A 24,881-nucleotide genomic window follows, 5' to 3' on the forward strand; every position below is an offset into this window, starting at 1 on the left:
GCACCTCACCATGTCTATTTTATCTGAAGCATCAGGCTCCAAAAGAAAGGCCTCTTCTAGAGTTTAGGAATCCTTTATAGAACCCATTATAATACAAACAAAAATATTCAGAGCAAAAGCAGGAAGTATTAGAACTTACTTGCATTAGTCAAATTAAGAGCATAGACACCACAGATGAGAAGGAAATCCAACTGGACTCATCATGTGGGCTGTTGACACTCATCATAAATACTCAAATACCAGCCACGTGAATGAGTTACAAGATGGTAGATGGCTGGTTTAGCTAAATCGCTGGCTTGTAATGCAGAACAAGGCCAGCAGCGCAGTTAACTTCCGTACCGGCCTCCCCGAACAGGCGCCAGAATGTGGCAACTAGGGACTCTTCACAGTAACTTCATTGAAGCTTACTTGTGACAATAAGCGATTATTATTAATATTCCTATCACAAGACATCACTGCGGTAGCACAGTGGTTAGCACTGTTGCTTCACAACACCAGGGTCGCAGGTTCGAATCCCAGCTTGGGTCACTGTCTGTGCAGAGCCTGCAAGATAATTTGGACATTCTGGGGCAGCATGGTGATGCAGTGGGTTAGCCCTGCTGCCTCACGGTGCCAAGGTCCCTGGTTCGATCCCGGCTCTGGGTCACTGTCAGTGTGGAGTTTGCACATTCTCCCTGTGTTTGCACGAGATTTGGCCCCACAACCAAAATTGTGCAGGGTAGGTGGATTGGCTATGCAGAATTGCCCCTCAATTGGAAAAAATAAATGGGTACTCTTAAAACTTTTTTTTTTTTTAATTTAGAGTACCCAATTATTTTTTTCCAATTAAGGGGCAATTTAGTGTGGCCAATCCACCTATCCTGCACATCTTTTGGGTTGTGGGGGTGAAACCCACGCGGACACAGGGAGAATGTGCAAACTCCTCACGGACAGTGACCCAGAGCCGGGATTCGAACCTTGGTCCTCAGCATCGTAGGCAGCAATGCTAACCACTGTGCCACCGAGCTGCCCTCTCAAACTTTTTTTTTTTAATTTGGACATTCCGAATTCTCTCTCAGTGCACCCGAACAGGCACCGGAATGTGGCAACTAGGGGCTTTTCACAGGAACTTCATTGCAGTGTTAATGTAAGCCTATTTGTGACAATAGAGATTATTAGATCACCTTCTTCAGCATTAGACTCTATTCTTTCACTTCTAGATGTGGAACTGAATTGCACTGATGGTCTTGGAAACCGCCACGTCGTATCTGAAAACAAAAAAATGCCTGATGAACACATTTTGTAGCAGGATATGGAATACAAACCAATATAATCTATAGACAATTCGGAATACAAACCATAAGCTATAGACTATTTTACTTATTTTTTTTTAAAACCAAGGTGAACCGCACCACTAGCCAATCGCTTTGCTAATTAAATAAAGGAAGAATATTAACCACTATCACTTGTGTTTGCTATCGTAACCAACAAAATATTTTTAGTTTATAATGAACAGCTGACAGTAATTACTGCATTACAGAAAACAATGTAGTCGCAATAGATTCTGAAGAGTCACAATAGATTTGAGGGTAAAACAGAGCCAGCTATGTACTGAGCTATGCTTGGAGACATACAGAGAGCTCCTCAACAGTTGTTATTTAACCCACTCAAATTAACATTATGGAAAGCAATGAATCAACCCACTTGATTGACCAAAATAACTCATGCAGGTCTCAAGGTATTTGCTCTTCAGAACCAATGAATTAGAAAATAGTCAAGACTGAAAACAGACTAGAAAAAGGCCCGAAAAGTGAAATGAAATGTCATTCTGCATTTTAATCCATCAATTCATATTAAATGCAATACTCAAGACTCTACTTTCCAAGCTTTCAATTCAACTGTCGTATTGACAAAAATCTGTACTCAGTAAGTTTTAAGCAAAGAGTTTTGTAACATGCAATACACATTTTGCTAGCTGCTGAGTCCTAGGGTTGGATCATATGCAGAGGGCAGATTCCCTGCACACCATAGTAATGTCAGGGATGAGCCTGCTTCCACTTAGCCAGCTCGCAGTGCTTTAATTATGCAGGCAACAGACCTCCAATTAGTAAGCGAGGAGACTTCCATCCGTCTCCAGGAAGACGTCCCTCCGCACAGAGCTGCCGGCTAATTGGAGGCCAGCAGTTCTGCATACCAGGTAGGTGACCACTGCATGTATTGCAAGTAGGTTGCGTTCAGGTATGTCTTGGAAATCTTAACTCTCTTCCCCACCCATGACTCCTCCAATGCCCTCCATCAGTAAGCATTGAAGGTTTTTGGGTTATGATCTTTTGCACTATAATGTCCAATTATTCCACAATTGCACTCCTCACCAAGATGGTCTCCAAACCCTCCATTTTGCACGGTGCTAGTGGCTCCAATCATCACATTTCCCCTACCTGGTTGAACTTTTCTCAACTCCACTTAATTTCTCCAGATGGTTTCTAGGGGAACACATATTGCCCATGCCACATTTTCCTGTTTACAGGACACATAGAATACCTTTTCTCCAAATTTCCTCAGCACCCCACCATCCCCTTGCTCCAAACATTGCCCCATCTCCCACTGATGACTGTATCGTTGCTGCTCCTGCTATCATTCCAATATAGACAATTTTATTCCATCTCTTGTTTTCACCTGGGCAGCTAATCCCTTCCTAGGCATTCCCTCATCTCTTCACAGCCAAGCGAACTTTTACTATTCTTCCTGACTTTCAGCCATGTACCTATCTTCAATGAAACTGCAAGAAATATGAAAGAGATGTAACACTTGCCCAAAAAATTCTCCCACCTCAATATTCAGGACCCAAATGCTCCTTATATGCAAGATGGCAATTAGTTTGACTGTTTCACTGAACACCTCCATTCTGTCTGAAAGTATGGCCCTCATCTTACCAGTTTAGTTGACATCTCTGGCTTTGGTTTTCCATGCGGTTCAAATGAAGTTCACCACAAACTTCAAGAACAAGACCCCAGCAATCTGCTGAGTACACACATTGCAGCCCTCTGGTTTAATGCTGACCCCACAGAACTTTACAATTGCATTCAATGTAATAATATTTTCAATGAAGCTTTATGGAGGAGATATTAGATGGAGAGATCAGAATCTGGGTCAAACGGGTGTGTTTTAAGTAGAGCAATAAAAGAGAGGCAGATGAGGAGGCAATTGGGTTTAGGGACAGACTTCTAGGTTATGAAATCAATGGCAAGGGAGATAATGGCCAATGATGGACTGAATGGGAGGGGACGGGAAGGGTTCTACTCACAAAAAGAGGAAATCAAATCAACTGTCTAGAGATGACAAAGCTGTGCAAGTGTAGCCTGGATGTACCTGAACGATACCTGACCCTGAAGGACTAAATTAAAAGAGATTACACAAATGAGGAATTCAGAAGGTTAATGGTTGATAAGGGCAGCATGGTGACAGTGATTGGAACTGCTGCCTCACAGGGCCAGGGACCAGTGTTTGATTCCGACCATGGGTGGAGTTTTTACACTCTCCATCTACTTGGGTTTCCTCCAGGTACTTTGGTTTTCGTCACAGTCCAAAGATAAAAAGGTTAGGTGGATTGGCTATGATAAATTGCCCCTTAGTATCCAAAAGGTTAGGTGGGGTGCTCTTTCAGGTTTGGTACAGAATTGATGGGCTGAATGGCCTCCTTCTGCACTGTCGTGATTCCATTCTATGATTTGATTGAAGTTAACATTAATAGGAATACATAGGGTAGAGAAAATAAATTATTTTTACTGGTGGCAGAGTCTAGGACTGTTCAGGAGGGAACTTAGAAAACACTTCTACACACAATGGCCTCCTTCTGCACTGCAGAGATTCTATGAATAATCTATTCTACGAACAAAGGGTAGAATTTTGTAACCCTCTTCCACAAGAAACAATCAACGCTAGATCAAATGCTAGTTTTAAACTAGAGATTGACCAAATCTTTGCAGAACAATAAAAAAAACAAAGGAATATATGGAGTTAGGTAGCTGATCAGGTTATCTCATTGAATGGTAGTACCGCTTCAAAAGAATTAAATGACAAAATCCTGTTTCTATGGTGAAGAGTTTCAGTGGCAGATGGGAGGAGTCACGCAGCTATTATGGATAATGGGCTACGGTCAACAGAACCTTGGTGTCTATTGTAACATAAGACCACAAGACATAGGAGCAGAATTAGGCCACTCAGTCCACTGAGTCTGCTCTGCCATTCAATCATGGCTGATATTTTTCTCATCCCCATTCTCCTGTCTTCTTCCCATAACCCCTGATCCCCTTATCAATCAAGAACCTATCCAGCTCTGTCTTAAAGACACTCGGTGATTTGGCCTCCACAGCCTTCTGCAGCAAAGAGTTCCACAGATTCATCACCCTCTGGCTGAAGAAATTCCTCCTTATCTCGGTTTTAGAGGATCGTCCCTTTAGTCTGAGATTGTGTCCTCTGCTTCTAGTTTTTCCTACAAGTGTCCACTTTGTGGACGTCCACTCCACTCCACATCTCCACGTCCACTCTATCCAGGCCACACAGTATCCTGTAAGTTTCAATATGATCCCTCCTCATCCTTCTAAACTCCAATGAGTACAGAACCAGAGTCGTGAACCATTACCTAATACGACAAGCTTTTCATTCCAGGGATCATTCTTGTGAATCTCCTCTGGACCCTTTCCAAGGTCAGCACATCCTTCCTTAAATAAGGGGCCCACAACTGCTCGCAATACACCAAATGGGGTCTGACCAGAGCCTTATATAGCCTCAGAAGTACATCCCTGATCTTGTATTCTCGCCCTCTCGACATGAATGCTAACATTGCATTTGCCTTCCTAACTTCTGACTGAACCCGCATGTTAACCTTAAGAGAATCGTGAACAAGGACTCCCAAGTCCCTTTGTGATTCTGATTTCCTAAGCATCTCTCCTTTTAGAAAATAGTCTATGCCTCCATTTCTCCTTCCAAAGTGCATAACCTCACACTTTTCCACATTGTATTCCATCTGCCACTTCTTTGCCACTCCCCGAACCTGCCCAAGTCCTTCTGCAGCCTGCCTGCTTCCTTAATACTACCTGTCCCTCTACAGATCTTTATATCATCTGCAAACTTAACAGTACCTTCAGTTCCTTTTTCCAGATCATTAATGTATATTGTGAAAAGTTGTGGTCCCAGCACAGACCCACAAGGCACAACACTCGTCACCGGCTGCCATCCTGAAAATACCCTTTTATCTCCACTCTCTGCCAGTCAGCCAATCCTCTATCCCTGCCAGGATCTTACCTTAACACCATGGGCTCTTAGCTTATTTAACAGTCTCCTACATAGCACCTTATCAAAGACATTCTGGAAATCTAAATAAATCACGTCCATGGTTCTCCTTTGTCTAACTCTGTGTTACTTCCTCAAAGAACTCTAACAGATTAGTCAGACATGACCTCCCCTTGACGAAGCCGTGCTGACTCAGTCCTATTTTATCATGCACTTCGAAGTATCCGCGATCTCACTTTAATCATGGACTCCAAAATCTTACCAATGACCAAAGACAGGCTAACCGGCCTATAATTCCCCGTCTTCTGCCTCTCTCCCTTCTTAAACAGTGGTGTTACATTAGCCACTTTCCAGTCCTCTGGCACCCTTCCTGCCTCCAGCGATTCCTGAAAGATCACCACCAATGCCTCCTGAAGTTCCTCAAGTTCCCTAATCAATTCTGCCTTATTACATATCACCAAATCTAGGGGCTGGTTCTCCGCCAGTGGGATACTCCATTTTGCTGGCAGCGCAGGGATTTTCCGATGGTGAAACCCCATTGACCGGCCGGCGGAACAAAGCATCCCGCTGGCAGGGTGAAATAGAAATGTGGCACGGCAGGGAAGAGCATCCAGCCTCAGGACTGCCTGTTCCCTAGCAGGCTCTGTCAGTCTGATTTGACTACCGATCCCTTTGAAGCAGGTCGCTACGGAATCTCGGATTCTTACCTGTCCAAATAAAAGAGGAGATCAATTTGTTAACTTTGATAAACAAATAATGATTTGGGAGCAAAATGGTAAGAACTTGAAAGAAAAAGAAAAACTTTGGGAGCAGGTTTACTTTAGAGTTTGAATCCTACCCGCCAAGGATCTATTCCTGCAAATTTATTTTAACACATCAAGCTGGTGTAATTTAAGTGAGGCCCAATCATGGGCCACCCGGACCCCCAGATATTGAACGCTCGTATTAGAAAGGCATAAAGGTAAAGTCTCCAATTGGGCTCGCCTCCCAGGGAGTTAACCAGGAAACATTGCTGAAATTCAATTTGTGCCCAGGGAAGGAGTAGAAAGTGTTAAGCAACTTTATTGTGCCGTCGATGGAGGGGACTGGGTCTGTAATATAAAAGGTCAGCCATATAGAGGGACACCTGATGCTCCATCCCATCCCGACTGATACCCTGCCAAAAGCAATAGAAATTGATTCAATGGTCATGGCGAACAACAGTGGGCAACCCTGCCTGGTTCCCCTATTCAAGGAAAAATAATCAGAGTTCAAAGTGTTTGTATGAACACTGGTAGTAGGGACATTATATAACAGTCAAACCCTTTCTGACAAATCCAAACCTCCCAAGAATAAATACTCCTATCCTACTCTATCACATGCCCTTTCAGGATCATCACCTCAGGTAAATATAACAAACTTTATTATTGTCACAGTAGGCTTACATGAACACTGCAATGAAGTTACTGTGAAAATCTCCTTGTCACCACACTCAGGCGCCTGTTCGGGAACACAGAGGGAGAATTAAGAATGTCCAATTCGCCTATCAAGCACTTGTGGGAGGAAATTGGAGCACCCGGAAGAAACGCACGCAGAATGGGCAAAATGTGCAGACCCCACACAGAGTGACCCAAACGGGAATCGAAACCGGGACCCTGGTGCTGTAGCAACATTGCGAACCACTGCTACTGTGCCGCCAGTACTGGGTACTGGTGAGGGGAAACGGATGACATTTAACAGGCGACATATATAGGCCAACAATTCACAAAGCCTGTTTGATCTTCCAAAATTATAGTTGGAGGCAAGATTCCAACCGAAGGGTCAACGCCTTACTACTCGATATCCGCATTCAAAAGCAAAATAGGACAATATGATCCACACTGTTGGGTTATACCTAGGAAACAGGGAAATACAGGCTTGAGTGAGGGTCAGAGGCAACAATCCCTGTCATACGGAATCGCTGAACACGTCCAATAATAAAAAGGTACAAGCTGCTCAGAGAACATCTTGTAAAATTCAATTGGAAAGCCTTCCGGACCAAGGGCCTCAGCAGACGGAATCAACCTGATACGGTAACGGGGAGTCCAACTCACTGCTCTATCCACCTCAACCATTGGGATGGGTGGACTGTCAGAAAGTCAGATATGACCGATTTAACTGCGGGGTCTCCGGTCTATAAAGATTGCGGTAAAAGGAATTTAAAGTTTCATTAACCTGGGGCCAGTCAGAAACAAGTTTGCTGCCTGAATTGCGGATGTGAGTGATCTCCTGGGAGTCCATTTGCCACCGAGTTGTTGGGCCAGAGGATGACTGGTCTTCTCCCCGTACTTTTAAAAAGGTATCCCTGGAGTGTTGCAAGACGTACTGCCCTGCTAGAAGACAATAGGGACGGCACGGCGACACAGTGGCTAGCACTACTGCCTCACAGCTACAGGGTCCCGGGTTTAATTCCAGTCTCGGGTGACTGTCTGTTGGAGTTTGCACTTTTTCCTGTGTCTTTGTGGGTTTCCACCCACAGTCCAAAGATGTGCCAATTAGGTGGATTGGCCATGCTAAATTCCCCTTTAATGTACAAAAAAATCTTAGATGGGTTTCGGGGACAGGATGGAGGTGTGGGCTTGGGTGAGATGCTCTTTCCAAGGGCCGGTGCAGACTCGATGGGCCGAATGGCCTCCTTTGTTCTGCATTGTAAATTCTACAATAGCTTGAACAGGGTCTGTAATGTTTTCCTACTTACCAATAGCTCTGGAGTAAGATCAAGTGAGTACTGGTGATCCACCTCTAGAATGGAATCCACCAGCTTCTTCTGCTCCAACTTCATTGCTTTTAACATGTAACTTCCCCACAGGACTGCCTTATGAGCCTCCCACAATGTGGAGGGCGAGATTGAATCGGAGCCGTTAGATTTTATTAGCCATCTATGGACACACCCACAAAATCTTTTATCAACTAACAATGTAGTGTCTAATCTCCAGGGTGAATGTTAGGATGAGACAGACTCTAGCAACAAATCAATAGGTCCAAAATAACAATTGCTAAGTACTCAGCTACCACCAAAGGAAAGAGAACCCTATCCAAAACAAAAATAAAAAACTCATTACGCGAATATGCATGGTGGATGTGAAAAAAACCGAGAAGTCTCTCACCAAGGATCCAGTCTCCCAACGGAGTCATAAAAGACAAAGCCCTGGCTATCCCCAATGGAACAAGAGATTTAGGCTTGGACCAATCTAATTTAGGGTCAAAAACACAATTCAGGTCCCCACCTAAATGAGCTGATGAGTCGAGGTTGGGGAGGGAGGCCCGTAGGTAGTTAACAAAATATGTTTCAGCCTAATTGGGGCAATAAATGTTGACCATGACAATTGGGGTATTCAACAGGGAGCTATAAACAACATATCGACCATTGGAGTCAGCTATAACCGGACAGGGGTAAAGTGAATTCTTTGTTATTTAGGATTGTCATACCCCGGGGCCTAAGCGCAGGGGAGCGCGAGAGAGCACTTAAATTGAATGGTAGAGTAGGCTCGCTGAGCCGAGCGGCCTACCTCTGCTCCTAATTTGTTGGCCTAGCTCTGTTCCCAATTTGTATGCATGTTAGACGATCTTTATGAAAGTAGAAATATCATAACTTGTCCTTTTTTGATGCCCCTTGACCTGCTGTGGTATTTACAAACATTGACTGCTTTGGTGTGCTATCTACAAAGAGTTTTTAAAAAATGATCCCAAATCAAACCTTACCTCTGAAACATAAGATTACATTAGAAAATGCTCATATGCAGAAACCAATTTCCTTTTGAACTTTCGTGCTTTCATGAAAACTTCAAAATTACTATTAGGACATCATGTATGCCTCAAATTACAGTCAAATATCCAGATTAAATTATATAACTTGCTTTTACCTGAATCAAGGAAAAGCAGGACAATTAAACTTGTGTCCACATTTGATATGGGCATAAAGAGGAATATCTAGGCAAGAGAACAAAATTAAATGCACGTTTTCTGCATTTAATTTACTTCCCTTACTCATTTCTACACTCTTATCTCATTCTTCATATTCAGTACTGTTAAATACCTTTTCTACCAAAGAAAGTCTAAATTAGTACATTTCTCTAAGATAATGCTCCGATAGTAAAATATTTGAGAAATTCTTTTGTTATGATTTGTCGTCTAAAAAATATGAATATTTAAGAATTACTTTTAATAGGTAATACTAATGCATTAAAAATAATGCCTCCAATACCCATCTTATTTGTGACACTTTTCAACCTGCCATTACTCCCACATACCTGCTATATCTATTTTCTCCATTGGTGACACAGTGACGATTCCCTCACCCTCTCTCTCTTTCTCTCGAGCTAATTCCTCACTATTGCTCTCCAAAACTCCGAGGCACCCCTGCAGAGAGTACAATACAAGTACTCATTGTGCTTTCCAAACCATGGCTCTGGTTTAATAGCAAAAAATGAAAAAGGAGGCAAATTGATGTGGGAGCAAGGAAGCCAGTGGAATGCAGATGCAATAGCAGACTTGGGCTTTGGATAGAATATGGGAAGCAAGTAGAAAAGGCATGAGCTAGCTTAAAAAGGAGTTAGTTGACCCTAACCCAACAATGAAGCATTATGATGGGGTGGAATTGCCAATGTGGGAGTGAAGACCTTGAAGCACCAAAAAATTAAAACACGCAACCAAATTTTCAATTTAAAAGAGCAAGTAAAATGGCAAATTCATTTGGAGGCCTGCAACTACTTGATAATAGGATTCCTGTATAATTAGTTGCCAGTTATGAATAGCTCATTTAAAATGTGACAAATTCAGTTTGTGGATAGCATTTGCTTTCAACTAGGTAAATAAACGTGGCTAAAACTGCAATAAAGTTGGGACAGTAATGAGATTTTAGGTGCTGAGACATGACAGCTACAGATATTAGTCACAAACTTACAGATTTAGCAGTAACTTTTAATTTTTCATTGGTTCTAAGGTGATACAACTAGACGCTATATAAAAACACAGAAAATGCAGAATTGCAAGACACTTTGAAAAATCAGCTTGGTTTTCAGGTTGGTCTGTATCATAAATATTTCAGAGTACAAAAAAATAAATGGAATTCTGAATTTTTCCAAGGGACCATCTGAATAGGTCATAGCACTTCTAACTGCAAGGAAACTAAAACGTGAAAAATAATCTCAAATTGAACTATAATAATTTATTTCAAAGCTTTCAGATAATGCCAAAAAGAAAAAAGTATTGACTGTGCCGACAGTTTTGTATATATGCAGATATATGGCAAGCACTGGATTAAACTCAATTTAATAGCTTCCTTTTCCCTTTCTCACTCCTTCCCTCCAAGCTGAGCTGTCCACTAATACTCATTGAAAAATAAAAAAATCAAAGAAAGATTTTTAAAAAAAAGCTCAGACCACAATTCCAACTTCACACAACCTCATACCAACTGATTCTTGGGAATAGGCAAGTTAGCTGTAGGATAAAATGAGTGCTTATTAGAGAAATTGTCAGATGAACTGTGAGAACTGAGGGGGTTGCTTTCAACTCTATTAGCTCACATAAATAATAGGTGCCTTTATTCAATATAAATGTAGAAATTTACAGAAGATATCAAACTAGAAGGAACAGTGGAATTGGAGAATTAAAATGTAAATATGCAGATAAAATTTGATGCAAAATACTCGTTTCAGGGAAAGAAAGCAACACAGGTCATCCATGAATGTGCCTAAATAACAAAGGATGAAGACTTCATATTGACATGGAAGTTTGACAGGTCGAGATTAGCAACCAAAGACCTTATAGAGAACCAAGCAGTTAAACAGCACCACACAAGAAAGTTGTTGTGACAAAACTGTCTAGCCAGATGGGAACTTGAGTGCTTAATCTTGTTCTGCAGAATACAAGGAAGACAGTCAAACACTAGAATAAATGCCGACAAGATCCATACAATGGAGTTCTAAATTCAGAGGCATTGTTAATAGGAAAGACCAGATAAAATTTGCGCCCTTTAGTGGGTCACGAGTGGTGATTGCAAAATAGTTAAGGGAATGGAAACAGCAAATATTACTTTTAAACTAAAAAAAAAAACCTTTTGGACATTAACATGGTGTTGTAAGACTTCTTACTGTGCTCACCGCAGTCCAACACCGGCATCTCCACATCATAAAAAAGAATAAGACCAGGGGACAATTTAGTGAAAGGCAAATTTATGAAAAAGTCAGAAATATTTCAGAACGACTAATCCGTGGGATGGGCTTCCAGAAGTGGTGAAAATAATTGGATGTTAAAATGGAGGAAATTCAGGGTTTTTCTGGACAGATGAACAAAGGTGGGTCTTCTGATTTATATCTATCTTGTAACAATAAAACAAGTTTTCTTAGTGGGCGGCACGATTGCACAGTGGTTAGCATCATTGCTTCACAGCGCCAGGAACCTGGGTTCGATTCCCAGTTTGGGTCACTGTTTTGTGCGAAGTCTGCACATTCTCCCAGTGTCTGCGTGGGTTTCCTCTAGACACTCAGTATCCACCCGACAAGTCCCGAAAAACATGCTTGTTAGGTGAATTGGACATTCTGAATTCTCACTCCATCTACCTGAACAGGCGCCAGCGAGTAGGGATTTTCACAGCAACTTCATTGCAGTTGTAATGTAAGCCTACTTGTGACACCACTAAAGATTATTATTATTAGTACACGTAATGCAAATATATGATCTCAAACATAATAATTGGGTTTCCAAGTGCAAATGTACACGAGGGATAAACATGAAGACAGTTCTGATATTTCAAACAAGATTCACTAGAAACTTCATACCATTTTACTGTAACCTGAACAAATATTTGTACTAAGTCATCATCTAATGTTCCACCCATTGCTTTGTGCTACAGGTGGTTTAATGCTTCATTGCTTACCCATGAGGAACTTTCTATTATGTCAGAAACACATGGTGAAGCTCATCTGTTGAGAACATCCAAGCTACTGGATATTCCTAATGTAAACTTCTGCTCAGTGTGATAATACAGTTCTGAGTGTCAGGGCAGAGCAATGCATGCTGCCCCGTGCCGCAGTATCAAAAGGTATCTTTGGCCACGCATGTTCCATTATAGCACAGACCTCAGCTGTATGCTAGACATCACAAAGCTAATGCAGAAGAGCTAATTGCAAATGAAACTCTGATGAAAGGGATAGTGAGCAGAAAAATACCTGAATGGTTGTTCAAGCAATTGGCACTATTAGTAGGAGAACATGTTGATGCTAGTTTAGGCCTCTTGGAATCATTGTTCTGGGGCTGTGTTAAAAATTGTGACGATGCTCCCGATTGTCTATCTGTTTCATTGTATATCGTTGACTGCAAAGGTGCAGATAAATGGCAGCCTTCAGGTGTGGGGAACTGTATAAAAAATATTTTAAGTGTTAATGCTACTGTAAAATGAAAGTATCTTTAATCAGTTAAGCAACAATGAACGTCAATTTCTGAATCTAAAATATACCATTCTATTTCTGTTTCCCGAAAAACCCATGGACCATGGTCCTTCACCTCCTCGTGTGCTGCGTCCTGAAACCGTAGTCGATAGTTTCAACATATGTTCACTGTGTTCCGGTTCAGATATGGGAAAGTCTCTATGGGAAATATGGTGCAATCGAGATCCCTGCAAGAAAGAATAGCCTTTGTAAGAGGAACCAGGATTCTACAAGAACTATAGAAGAAAATAACAGAGTAGCTTTAGGAAGAATTTAGACTAAAGGATCATCCCAATAAAAAGGGACAGCAGGGTTGCATGCTGTACACCAGAAGCAGCAGAGCTACCTGGTCCACAAGCAACACGTTAACAGATCTAACAGACAATAGGCAACTAAAGCTCCTTCAGCAGACCATATATTTTTTTAAATAAACATTTTATTGAGCTATTTCTTTGGCATTGTAACAGCAACAAAATAAACAATGCACATAACAAGGAAAATCTAAACACAAGTGTAAATGCCACCTCCCTCTCCCGCAGGTCCCACCATTACTTACCCCCCTAATCTAAGCTAGCCTAACCCCGTCTCCCCCCCACCTTCTGCTGATGATTAATTCTCTGCGAAGGGCAGCACGGTGGCCTAGTGGTTAGCACAACCGCCTCACGGCGCTGAGGTCCCAGGTTCGATCCCGGCTCTGGGTCACTGTCCGTGTGGAGTTTGCACATTCTCCCCGTGTCTGCGTGGGTTTCGCCCCCACAACCCAAAAATGTGCAGAGTAGGTGGATTGGCCACGCTAAAACTGCCCCTTAATTGGAAAAAATAATTGGGTAATCTAAATTTATAAAAAAAAACAAAAAAAAAAAAAAATTCTCTGCGAAGTCCGACAAATGGTTGCCACCACCGGGCGAACCCTAACAGAGACCCTCTCATGGTGAACTTAATTTTCTCCAGGCAGAGGAAGTCCGATAGCCAGGTCCATGTCCGAGTCCGTGTCCATGTCCGATAGCCAGGTCTCCGATTTCAGGGGCTTTGAACCCCTCCATGCTATTAATATTCGCCTCTGGGCTACCAGGGAAGCAAAAGCCAGAACATCTGCCTCTTTCCCATACCAACCTCCCTGGACAGGTGCCGGAATGTGGCAACTAGGGGCTTTTCACAGTAACTTCATTGAAGCCTACTAGTGACAATAAGCGATTTTGATTTCATTTCTCCTCCTGGATTCCCGGATCCTGCGACACCCTGAAAATCGCCACCTCTGGACTCATTGCCACCCTCGTATTTAATACCTTGGACATGAGTCATCAAACCCCTGCCAAAATCCCCTCAGCCTTGGACATGTCCAGAACATGTGGAAGTGGTTCGCAGGCCCCCTGCACATTTCGCACACCTGTCTTCCACTCCATAGAATCTGCTCATCCGGGCCACTGTCATGTGAGCGACCCGGTGAACGACCTTAAATTGGATCAGGCTGAGCTTGGCACATGTTGCGGTCGCGTTGACCCTACTCAGTGCGACCGTCCAAAGGCCCTCCCTCTAACTCTTCCCCCCAACTCCTTCTCCCACTTTTGCTTCAGCTCCTCGGTCTGCCCCTTCTCCGATCCCATAAGCTCTTTATATATGTCCAAGACGCTACCCTCTCATATCCATCCTCTAGAAACCACCCGAATCCTGAATCCCCCTTAGCGGCTGGAGTGGGAAGGTTGGTACCTGCTTCCGCAGAAAGCCCCATACCTGTAAATATCAGAATTAATTTCCCCCAGCCAATGCAAACTTCTCCTCCAGCGCCCTCATGCTCGGGAAGCTTCCTTCTATAAACAAGTCCCCCATCCTCTCGATCCATTCTCTCTGCCAAATTCGGAACCCCGCATCCATCCTCCCCGGGGCAAACTGGTGATTATCGCAGATTGGGGACCATGCCAATGCCCCCTCTGCTCCCACGTCTCCTCCACTGCCTCCAGACTCTCAGGGCCGCCACCATCACTGGACGGGTGGAGTACCGCACCGACGGGAACAGCAGAGGCACTATTACCAACGCCCCCAGACTTGTGCCCTTGGAAGAGCCGCCTCCATGTGCACCCACACCGGCTCGCCCCCACCAGCCACCTCCGCACCATGGCTATATTAGCCACCCAGTAATAATTGCTGAAATATGGCAGTGCCAGCCCACCACCTCCCCGACTCCGCTCGAGCATTGCCCTCTTCACTCGCGGGGACTTGCTGCCGCCTATACAACCTGCTGTAAAAGTCCCAGAAGGCCTTGCTCACCACTGCCGAGTCCCCAACAGTTCGCATCCCCATCAACAACTTTCCCTATTTCTCTAGCTGCCTCCCTATTTCAGAGCTGCTGTGCAAGCATCCTGCTGGCCTTCTCACCATGCTCGAGTCACACACACACCCCCCCCCCGCCTTCCTGAGCTGTTCCACTGCCCTCCCTGGGCAAGCGAGCCAAATTCCACCTGTAGCCTCCGGCGGTCCCTTAACAGCCCTGCCTCTGGAGCCTCCGCCTACCTCCTATCAACTTGTAGAATCTCTTTTACCAGTCAGTCAGTCTGTCTCTTCCCTATCCGCTCTGTGAGCCCAGATCTAAATCAGCTCTCCTCTCACCACTGCCTTCAGCGCTTCGCAGACCACTGCTGCGGAGACCTCCCCCGTATCATTCACCGGCAGAAAGTTCAACATGCACTTCCTCAGCCACTCGCACACCGCTTTGTCCGCCAAAAGCCCTACATCCATACCCACCTGCAGGTCCACCCAGTGCGGAGCATGGTCCGAGATCGTGATCACCGAGTACCCAGTGTCCATCACCCCAGCCAGTAGGGCCCTGCCCAAGACAAAGAAATCGATCCGAGAGTACACCTTATGTACGTGGGAATAAAAAGAAAATTCCTTCGCCCTCAGCAGCCTAAATCCCCATGGATCCACCCCCCCAATCCGCTCCATGAACCCTTTCAGCTCTTTTGCGAGTAGACCATATTCAACCAAGGCAGTGTCTGGCATATCAGCATGGGTTTTCCAGTTTCCCCCCAACTTTCTGTTAAGGCCCATGCCTCATAATTAACTAAAACGGATTACAAAATCTCATAGCAGAAATAAGTAAACAAGCACCTTGCGCCTCAAATGCTCATGAATTTTGTGATGAAGATCCTGAGAAATAGAAGACAGTAGATCAAGGACTGAAGAACGGTGATTAAAATGATCATGATGCAGGATATATGTCACATTGACTGACCAATTTCCGGAGTGGCAAATATTCCAGAGGGGCCTAATGAATGGAGGGTTGCGACAATTGTGGGATGTACAGAAAAATACGCTGGCAAGTTTAAAATATTGATTGATGATGACGAAGTGAGGTTCATGGAGTGGCAGAATGGGGCGAAAGAGCAGCAGTAGTACATCCAGAAGTGACTTGTGCCAAAAAAAGGATCATGTCCCAGAGAAAGACTCTCCAATCGCAAGAGGGGAGTTGTCCTGACAGACATAAAAAGTGCAAGTGCTGGTCACTGATTGACTAGATTAGGCAATGAAATGAAAAGTATAGAACAGACTTCTAACAGAGCTAGAAGCAGATGTCTTCCCAGTCTTCCCAATCATGAAATTTAGTTTTTTTCTTAATTCTTCCCTCGGATGTGGGCATTGCAGGCAAGTCCAGCAAAACCAGATAAGGATGGCAAATTTCCTTCCCCAAAGCCCATTAGTGAATCAGATTTTAGTTTTAACCATGGTGGCTGCCAATAATTAAATATAAACTAATGAGAGTCAAAACAAAAGGAAGCAAGCTATTAGAGAAAACATGTAGAAAAGTTAGTTGGGGTAACCAGACTTGACACTTGGGTCGATTGGTACTGGTGAAGTCCTTGCATACGGGATGAATAAGGTTAAAGTGAGGTCATTTGTGAGGTGTTTTGGAGGACTGACTGGATGACACAGATAAGAACACATGAGCAGAATAAAGAAAGCGAATGGAATGTTGGTGTTTATAGCTAAAGGAATAGAGTACAAACGGTAAGGAAGTAAGAGTACAAAAGGTAAGGATGTGTTGTAACTATACAAGGCATTGGTGGCATTTCAGAGGAGGTGGGTTAGGTTGATTCCAGAGATGAGGGGTTTGAAGAGAGATTGAGCAGTTCAGACGAATACTCTCTCAAGTTTAGAAGAATGAGAGATCAAATTGAGGTATACAAGGTGATAAACAGTATGGGTAAAGTAGATGTGGGGCATTTGAGAACAAGAGGACAGTCTTATAGGATAAGAGGTAGCAAATTTAAAACAAGTTGAAGATAAACTACTTCTCCCAAAGGGTCGTTAATCTGTGGCATTCGCTACCTCAGAGTGCGGTGGATGCAAGGACAGCAAGTAAATTCAAGAAGGAGGTAGACACGTTTTTTAAATTGGTAATTGGGTTGAAGGGTATGGAGAACATGCGAGACAGAGTAAAGGCCAGGATGAAACAAACCAAAATCACATGGAATTTAGGGTAGGCTGGCTATATGGGTACAGAACTGGCTTGGTTATAGAAGACAGTAGCGGTGGAAGGGTATTTTTCAGAATGGAGATGTGTAGCTAGGGGTGTTCCGTGAGGATTAGTGCTGTGACCTGATATTTTGGAGGATCAAATCTAGAATAATAATCTCATTAGTGTCACAAGTAGGCTTACATTAATACTGCAATGAATTGGAATAATTTCAAATCAACAATCCAATTTAAAAAGAGCGTCACTCCCATCCTGGTTAATCGTAAAAGGTCCTCACAAAAAATGTTATATCTAAAGAGGAGAACGAACAATTGTAAAGCTTGACTGTTCATTTGAACTATTGCACATGCAGACCAGGCACTAGTTTTGATATGTTACAGTTAAATTTGACAATGAAAGGGCAACACGGTGGTCTAGTGGTTAGCACAACCTCCTCACGGCGCTGAGGTCCCAGGTTCGATCCCGGCTCTGGGTCACTGTCCGTGTGAAGTTTGCATATTCTCCCCGTGTCTGCGTGGGTTTCGCCCCCACAGCCCAAAAATGCGCACATTAGGTGGATTGGCCACGCTAAATTGCCCCTTAATTGGAAAAAATAATTGGGTAATCTAAATTTAAAAAAAAAAGTTTGACAATGAAAGCAGTTAAGTTTGATAATGAAACATGTAAATGTTCTGCAGCAAATAAAACAATAGAGGCTTGTCACAGTAACTTCATTGAAGCCTACTTGTGACAATAAGCAATTATTAACATCAAATCTGTAGAAATGCATATGCAAATAATGAATAAAAACAAATCATTTTTAGCCTTGCTTCCCGAATCTTCCTGATGTTTTTTCTAGTGCAGCTGGTCATTATTTCATTTCATTATTATAGGTGAAAACAAAAAATGTTGTCCTTTAGCTTGGGAAGCAAAGGAAAAAATAAAAGAAAAGGGTGTTAAAAGTATTGGTGGCGGCCATGGAGTGAGTGGTCGCTTATTTGGTAGCTCCCGGTCGTGGTAGATCTTTTCCCTCCCCCCAATTTATGGTGGATTTGATTGATAAAACAGAAGACTGGTGAAGTAGAGGAGAAGGATTCCCCACCAGCATATGGATTTGTGGACCAGACGTGATCTGAAAAGGACAGAACGTTAGTTGAAGACGGGAGTGGGGTGACACAGGAGAATATGGCAGATGGTCAGGGATCGAAGCTGCCGGCCGAGTGGTTGACGGAGCAACTGGAGGTCTTTCTCCAGGAGAAATTTGCTCAGCAAAGGAAGGAATACCTGGATCCGATTAAGGTGGGGATTTATCATGTGGAGCAGAGACTGGAATCCCAGAGCCATGCAATCCAGAAGGTGGAAGAGGCGGTTGCTGAGCACAAGGAGCAGCTGGCCATGATGGCGGGGGAGATGGGGCTGACGAAGGACCACTAGCAGTGGCTGCAAGAGAAAGTGCAGGATTTGGAGAACAGATCGCGCAGGCAGAACCCGAGGATTGTTGGCCTACCGGAAGGCAGTGAGGGACCGGGCGCAGGTACATATGTGCCACCAGTGGGGGAAGGTGTGTTTGCTCGACGCTTGGGAAGTGGACAGGGCGCACAGAGCGCTTATGAAGATGCCGCTGAGGAATGAGCCGCCGAGGGCGATGATGGTACGAATGCACCAGTTCTTTGGCAAAGTTCAGATCTTGAACTAGGCCAGGCAGACTAAGAGCAGCATATGGGCAGGCAACGAGTTGCGTATTTACCAGGACTTGGATGCGGAACTGGTTGAAAGGGCGAGTTTCAATAAGGTGAAATCGGTCCACTTTAAGAAGTGGGGGTGGGGGGAGGAAGGAAAAGAGGAGGATCAGTGGAGGGGTGGGGGTGTAGGATGCTTGGCGCCATGGGCGGGGGCTACTAGGCCAACTGGGCAGGCTAGCTCTTGGAAGTGCAGTGGGGGAGCGAGCAAGTGATAAGTTTGTTATGGGGGGTTGGGATTGGAATTTTGTTTTTGGGGGGGGGGGGGAAGAGAAAGGGGGGTATTGATCTGCTGACAGGGGAGGTACTGGGGTTTGAAGACAAATTGGAGGTCGATGACGGTGCGAGCCCGAGGGCGGGCCTCAGGAGGCATGGGGCACGGGCTGGCCGAAGAAGAGTTATGGTTGATTGGCCGGGGGATGGGGGATTCCCCCTGACCAGGCTGACCACATGGAACATGAGGGTTGAATGGGCTGGTCATGAGGACTCGCACGTCTGAAGAGTTTGAAGGCGGACGTGGCAATGCTACAGGCTTTGTTGGCAGGGGTGGACGGGGCATGTGCCATGTATGAACACGTGCCAGGCTCACCCTGCTCCAATTCAAGGTTGTTCACCGGGCACACACGACGGTGCCCCGGATTTTTTGGGGTGGAGGACAGGTGTGGATTGTGTGCGGGAGGGCCCCAAATCATGTCCACATGTTCTGGGCATGTCCGAAGTTTAGGAGATTCTGGCAGGGATTTGCAGATGTCATGTCCACGGTGCTGAAAGCAAGGGTGGCGCCGAGTCCAGAGGTGGCGATCTTTGGAATATCGGAAGACCCGGGAGTCCATCGGCAATGGAGGCTGACATTTTGACCTTTGCCTCATTGATAGCCCGGAGGTGGAGCCCCAGAAATCGGGGTTATGGGTTAGCGACATGGCTGGGTTTCTCAGGCTTGAGAAAATTAAGTTCGCCCTGAGAGGATCAATGTTAGGATTCGTCCGCAGGTGGCAGCAGTTTATCGACTACTTCGGGGAAAATTAAACTCTTAACAGATACAATAAATGGGAGGGGGAGTTTAAGTTTAGGTGGGATCAGCAAGAGGAGATGGAGGGACTTGGGAATGGTGTGTATAAGCCATGTTGGCTGGGTATGGTTGTTGGTTGGGGGGGGGGGGGTTGTTACATACTTAACTATGTTTACATTTGTATCTATCTTTTGTTGTTACAAAATCATAAATGCCTGAATAAAATGTTTATTTAAAAAACAGTATTGGCAGCTAGTGGATATGGGATTCAACTTGTCAAGTGAGATTTTGTACAATGGGCATACTGAGATAGCATACTCACTGAATGTTAGTTGTAGGATGGGGCTGGTTTAGCTCAGTGGGCTAGATAGCTGGTTTGTGATGCAGAACAAGGCCAGCAGCACAGGTTCAATTCCTGCACCACGTCCTCATTGAATTCTGAATTCTCCGTGTGTACCCGAACAGGCGCCAGAATATGGTGACTAGGGGTTTTCCCACAGTAACTTCACAGTAAGCCTCTGGTGACAATAAAGGATCTTTATATTTAAAAAAAGTAGTTGTAGGATAATATTCACTCTACAAAGAAAGAGTGAAAAAAAGGTGATGGGTCACTAGCATGAAATCGCTGGAGAAAGGAAATCTCCAAAATTACTTAAAAGATACAAGTCATCAATTATGGAGTTGTTTTACAAAGAAACAATTAGGCGCCCTAGAGAAGGGATACCATGCAGTATAATGCTTTGTACAGAATATAAACATTCTTGTTTAATTCGTTTTTAAATTTTGATTGTACAGAAGGAAAGGGAATCTGTTAATTGCATGCAGGTAGGGGAAAATGGAAATTCCCTTGTGCGCCTATAAATAGACATGATTGAAACATGGGTTGTTAAGGTTAGGTGTAATCTTGTAATGTAGAAAGATTGGTTCTGGTCTTACCCTTCAACTGGCCTTCTAGAATATAAAAAACTGCGTTCATTTTAAAATCCCTTACGGCCTTTCCCCTCTGCAACTTCACCTAATTGTGCCCTCTCCCGTATTCCTAAATCCACCAACTTCAAACATCTCTGCATTTCAGCACTGGTGAAAAAGAGCACCTCTGCTCCCATTTACAAAATTCCTTCTTTGTTATATTTAATAGCCTTTATAAAACCATCTTTTTGATCGAGCAACCATCTCCAAACTCTATCATAGCTATTGTCTCCCACCCTGCAAAGCAACTTTTAGTCATTAAAAAGATACTTCAAAATTGCAATTTGTTGCAGTATTTATTTTTTTTAGCAACAATTGTCATGGAAGTGGCCGTTACCTGAACTTCATTTTCCATTTTTTTTGGAGTATCTGTTGTTGCATACGAGTCGCCTAAGCCATTTGATCTAGCCTCAAACAACTGCTTTGTTCCCGATGAAGGCGTCAATAAAGAGTTATGTGCTCCAACAGACAATCTTGTGGGTATTCTTGAAGATTTAGGCTCCATCCCCATAAAGCGCTGCATTAAACAAAATGAATTAGATGCTTCTACAATTGAAAATTACTTACTGTGGTTTAATCCTTTAGTGTTAAAGATGTACAACTATTAATCGTTCACCGAGTTAGACAAAGCAAATAATTTGTGTAAGTTGTCCCAGGTGCGACATAATAACTCCTTTCCAGCAGGATATTGACCAAGAATCAATAAACCTGTACATGTCACTAATTAACAGAAGAAAAAAAGGTTCACATTATGTTAATCGGGGGGGGGGGGGGGGGGGGGGGGGCTAGTATTGTTGAATTTATTATTGGGCGGCTAATGCTGAGATGGTGCTGCAGTGACCCAGATTCCATATGGGGGTGAGGTACTTTAGGGGGTCTAGCCTGGGTGCGTGGTGATGACCTCTCTTCTGTTTTCTTCAGCTAGGTACTCCTCAAACCCAGTGGTAGTAGCTATTTTAATATGGGGTCAATATGGATTTTGTCCAGGCACTCCAGTTTCCTCCCACAAGTCCCAAAAGACGTGCTTGTTAGGCGAATTGGATATTCTTAATTCTCCCCCAATGTACCCGAACAGGCGCCAGAATATAAAGAATGAGACATTTTCAAGCAACTTTGTTGCAGTATTAATGTAAGCCTACTTGTGACACTAATAACGATTATTATTATTCAGGCAGCATTCTAATCTTGGGAGCCGTGTCAAGGCTGGCCCCTATCTGTGCCAATAATTTATTTGAGCCATCGAGATTGGACGCAAAATTCGGGGTGTGGGAAGGGGCTAAAGAGATTCCGGGATCTGCTTATAGAGGAACGGTTTGCCAGCTCGGAGGAATGAACGGCAAAGTTTGAGCTGGGGGAGGGAGTGGGAGGTTCATTTGGGTACCTCCAGATAAGGAATTTTGTGAAGGTGGCCTTCCAACATTTGCTGAGGCACCATGGGCGTCTTTGTTGGAAAGGATACTTCTCGCTGGCAGGGTTGGAAGAGGACAGCACTTCTGGTATTTATGGGCGAATTCTGTCTCAAGGACTCGGGTTTGGTGAATGAAATGAAGGTGAACTGGGATAAGGACCTGGGATCTATAGTAGATGAGATGTGGAGTGACGCCCGTCGCAGGGTGAACTCCACATTTTCATGTGCATGGCTTGGCCTGATACAGCTTAAGTTGTTCACAGGTCCACCTGACCAAAACTAAGTCGAGTGTCGTTTCCCCCTCCCCGCCCCCACCAACCAGGTACAAGACACAAGCAAGTATTGTTCTAAGGGGCCGGCCAATCACAGACACACGTTCTGCTCTTGCCCCAAATTGTACGTTTTTGGGTCTCTTTCTTCAACACTATGTCAGCAATTCTGAATATTGAGCTGGAGGCATGTCCTTTGGTGCCCATTTTTGGTGCATCAGACTCGCCGGGCTGCAGGAGGGAGAGAAGGCAGTTGCCCTTGCCTTACTGATTGCCAGATGATGGGTTCTGGTGGGGTCCTCGTCTCTGCCCAGCACCCCTGTATGGTTGGGAGACCTAATGGAATTTTTGTACCTGGAGAAAGTAAAGTACAACATCGGGGGTTAGTTGAAGGGTTCTAACCAGAGATGGCAGCCATTCATTACCTTCTTTGAGTGGTTGGTTGTAGTTTTTTATCTTGGTAGATAGGTGGGTATGGCTGGTTGTGAGTTTTGTCGCATGGGATTGGAGTGTAATCTACTATGGGTTTGATGTAAACTACTATGGGTTTGATGTAAACTACTATGGGTTTGATGGAAACTGTATTGTAAAATAGGAAATCTTTAATAAAAATATTTTTTTAAGAATCCCTGAGCACTTTGGACATCCCCCTCCAACCATCTTCTTCCAGCATCTTGTCCTGCTCTGCATGGTCATACCATATTGCAAGGGCAGTGCATACTAACGTACTTATGTCAGAACATAGAAAAATACAGCACAGAACAGGCCCTTCGGCCCACAATGTTGTGCCGAACCCTTGTCCTGGGAGCAACTTCTCTGTACAGAAGCCTTAAAGTCAGCAATAAACACTTCAGCATCTACCACATCATTCTTTATAAATTTCTGCACTTGAAACAGCAACAGAAAGTAAACACGTGCAAGGTTGAAGTAATACTGTAAATAGTCGATGGTCCATTTAAGCACAAGTCAATGGGGGCTGGAGGTACAGCTGTTGCTGCTGGTTCACAATGTTCATCTGCAAGGTTTAGGGAGCATTAGCTAACGCAATGATCACCAAAATGACACCATTGTTGGCAAATCACCATTGCACACCATAATCTGCCTGCTTTGCATATCTCCAGCAGATGCTTCCTACACACAGCAACACCCTCACCACTATGGCACCCAGCACACTTCGTCCAAGTATGCACATATGCCTCAGATACTATTTTAGAGCTTTCACAGAACGCAAAGCATCCAAAAGAAAATCCACTCAAACTTCCTCAGTTTTCTTCACCCAATAGTCAGAATTTAAAATAGAATTAGCACATTAATAAAAACCAAAGAACCATATTATGTCTTGAACATGCCCTTATTCGCCTATGTTACCACAAAGAAAACCATCCAGTGTTCCAGAGTACCCCAACTCAAAAAAGCATTCATACCTCTGCTGTGACGTATTCCACTATTACGAAACCACAAACTCTAATGGTTTAAGATTAGACCAAAATGTTTACATGCATTTATACTCGTGAACTGTCATCGATGGACAAGTATTTCCACAGGAAAGTTATTCGTTTTTTCATGGCATAAATCGCAAGCCTGCTCTCTCCAGAATAATATGGAGAACACCCCAGCAGTTATTGCTCTGCTACTTCCTCCCCTGCTGCAGGCCCAAACCCAACACCGAATCTCTCTCTGCGGTCCGCCGGCACCAATGGTGTTAAAACTTTATAAAATATTAAAACGCTCTCAAGAAGGCGATACAACCAATTGCGAAGACACTTACGCCACCTCAACGCGCACAGACCGATGTTTAAGAAGAGTGCGAGTATTTCACCTTTTAAATATTAACTGAACATAGCAGCGGCCACTTGTAATGGCGTCTTTATGTGGAGAGGGAGGGGGTCAGCACCGCAGGAAGCAGATCATACGTCTGTTCCGGTGGCGGCCATTCTGAGGTCATGAGGGCGGTGGCCTTGAGTGGTCACTATTCTGAGGACGGCCTGGGGATCTGAGTTGTTTTCCTTTTATTGCTCAGTGGTGATACAAGAAACTTCATGTGTCATTCATACTTTCAAGTCACCAACGTAGAAGTTTGTAAATTCCGATTTTTGAACTCCTGGTCAGTCGCCCGCACACACACCGAGGTCGTCCAAAACCCTGCCGCCCTTGTCTTAATTTGTCTCGTTCCCCCATCCTGTCTGTGCTCGTTGACCCACGTTGGCTCCTTGTCAAACACAATCTTTATTTTTAATGTTCTCCCTTGTTTCCAATTCCCTCAATAGCCTTTCTCCTTTCAACAGCCGTTCTCCTTTCTGTCTCTAATCTCCTCCAGCCCT

General features: G+C 44.0%; 1 protein-coding gene across 7 annotated transcripts in view; it reads right to left on the bottom strand.

Moving 5' to 3' along the window:
• marchf7 (membrane-associated ring finger (C3HC4) 7) overlaps positions 1-24,458 on the bottom strand; it is a 51,063-nt gene extending 26,605 nt beyond the window's left edge. For 2 of the 7 annotated variants that reach the window (XR_005459773.1, XM_038789630.1), the window contains exons 1-5: positions 24,380-24,458; positions 21,221-21,400; positions 12,746-12,904; positions 12,459-12,645; positions 1,164-1,247 (exon numbers count right to left, since the gene is read on the bottom strand). Coding sequence is in view for 6 of the 7 variants with exons in the window: in XM_038789630.1 (XP_038645558.1) it covers positions 1,164-1,247; positions 12,459-12,645; positions 12,746-12,904; positions 21,221-21,394 (604 nt within the window). In the remaining variant the exon portion in view is untranslated. Of the gene's footprint in view, positions 1-1,163; positions 1,248-9,539; positions 9,625-12,458; positions 12,646-12,745; positions 12,905-15,455; positions 15,538-21,220; positions 21,401-24,328 lie in introns of those variants that run through there. The other 5 variants (XM_038789631.1, XM_038789632.1, XM_038789629.1 and 2 more) reach the window with 5 other exon arrangements.
• Between the last annotated feature and the right edge of the window lie 423 nt (positions 24,459-24,881).

This window comes from Scyliorhinus canicula, chromosome 2 (genome assembly GCF_902713615.1).
Source record: "Scyliorhinus canicula chromosome 2, sScyCan1.1, whole genome shotgun sequence".
NCBI lineage: Eukaryota > Metazoa > Chordata > Chondrichthyes > Carcharhiniformes > Scyliorhinidae > Scyliorhinus > Scyliorhinus canicula.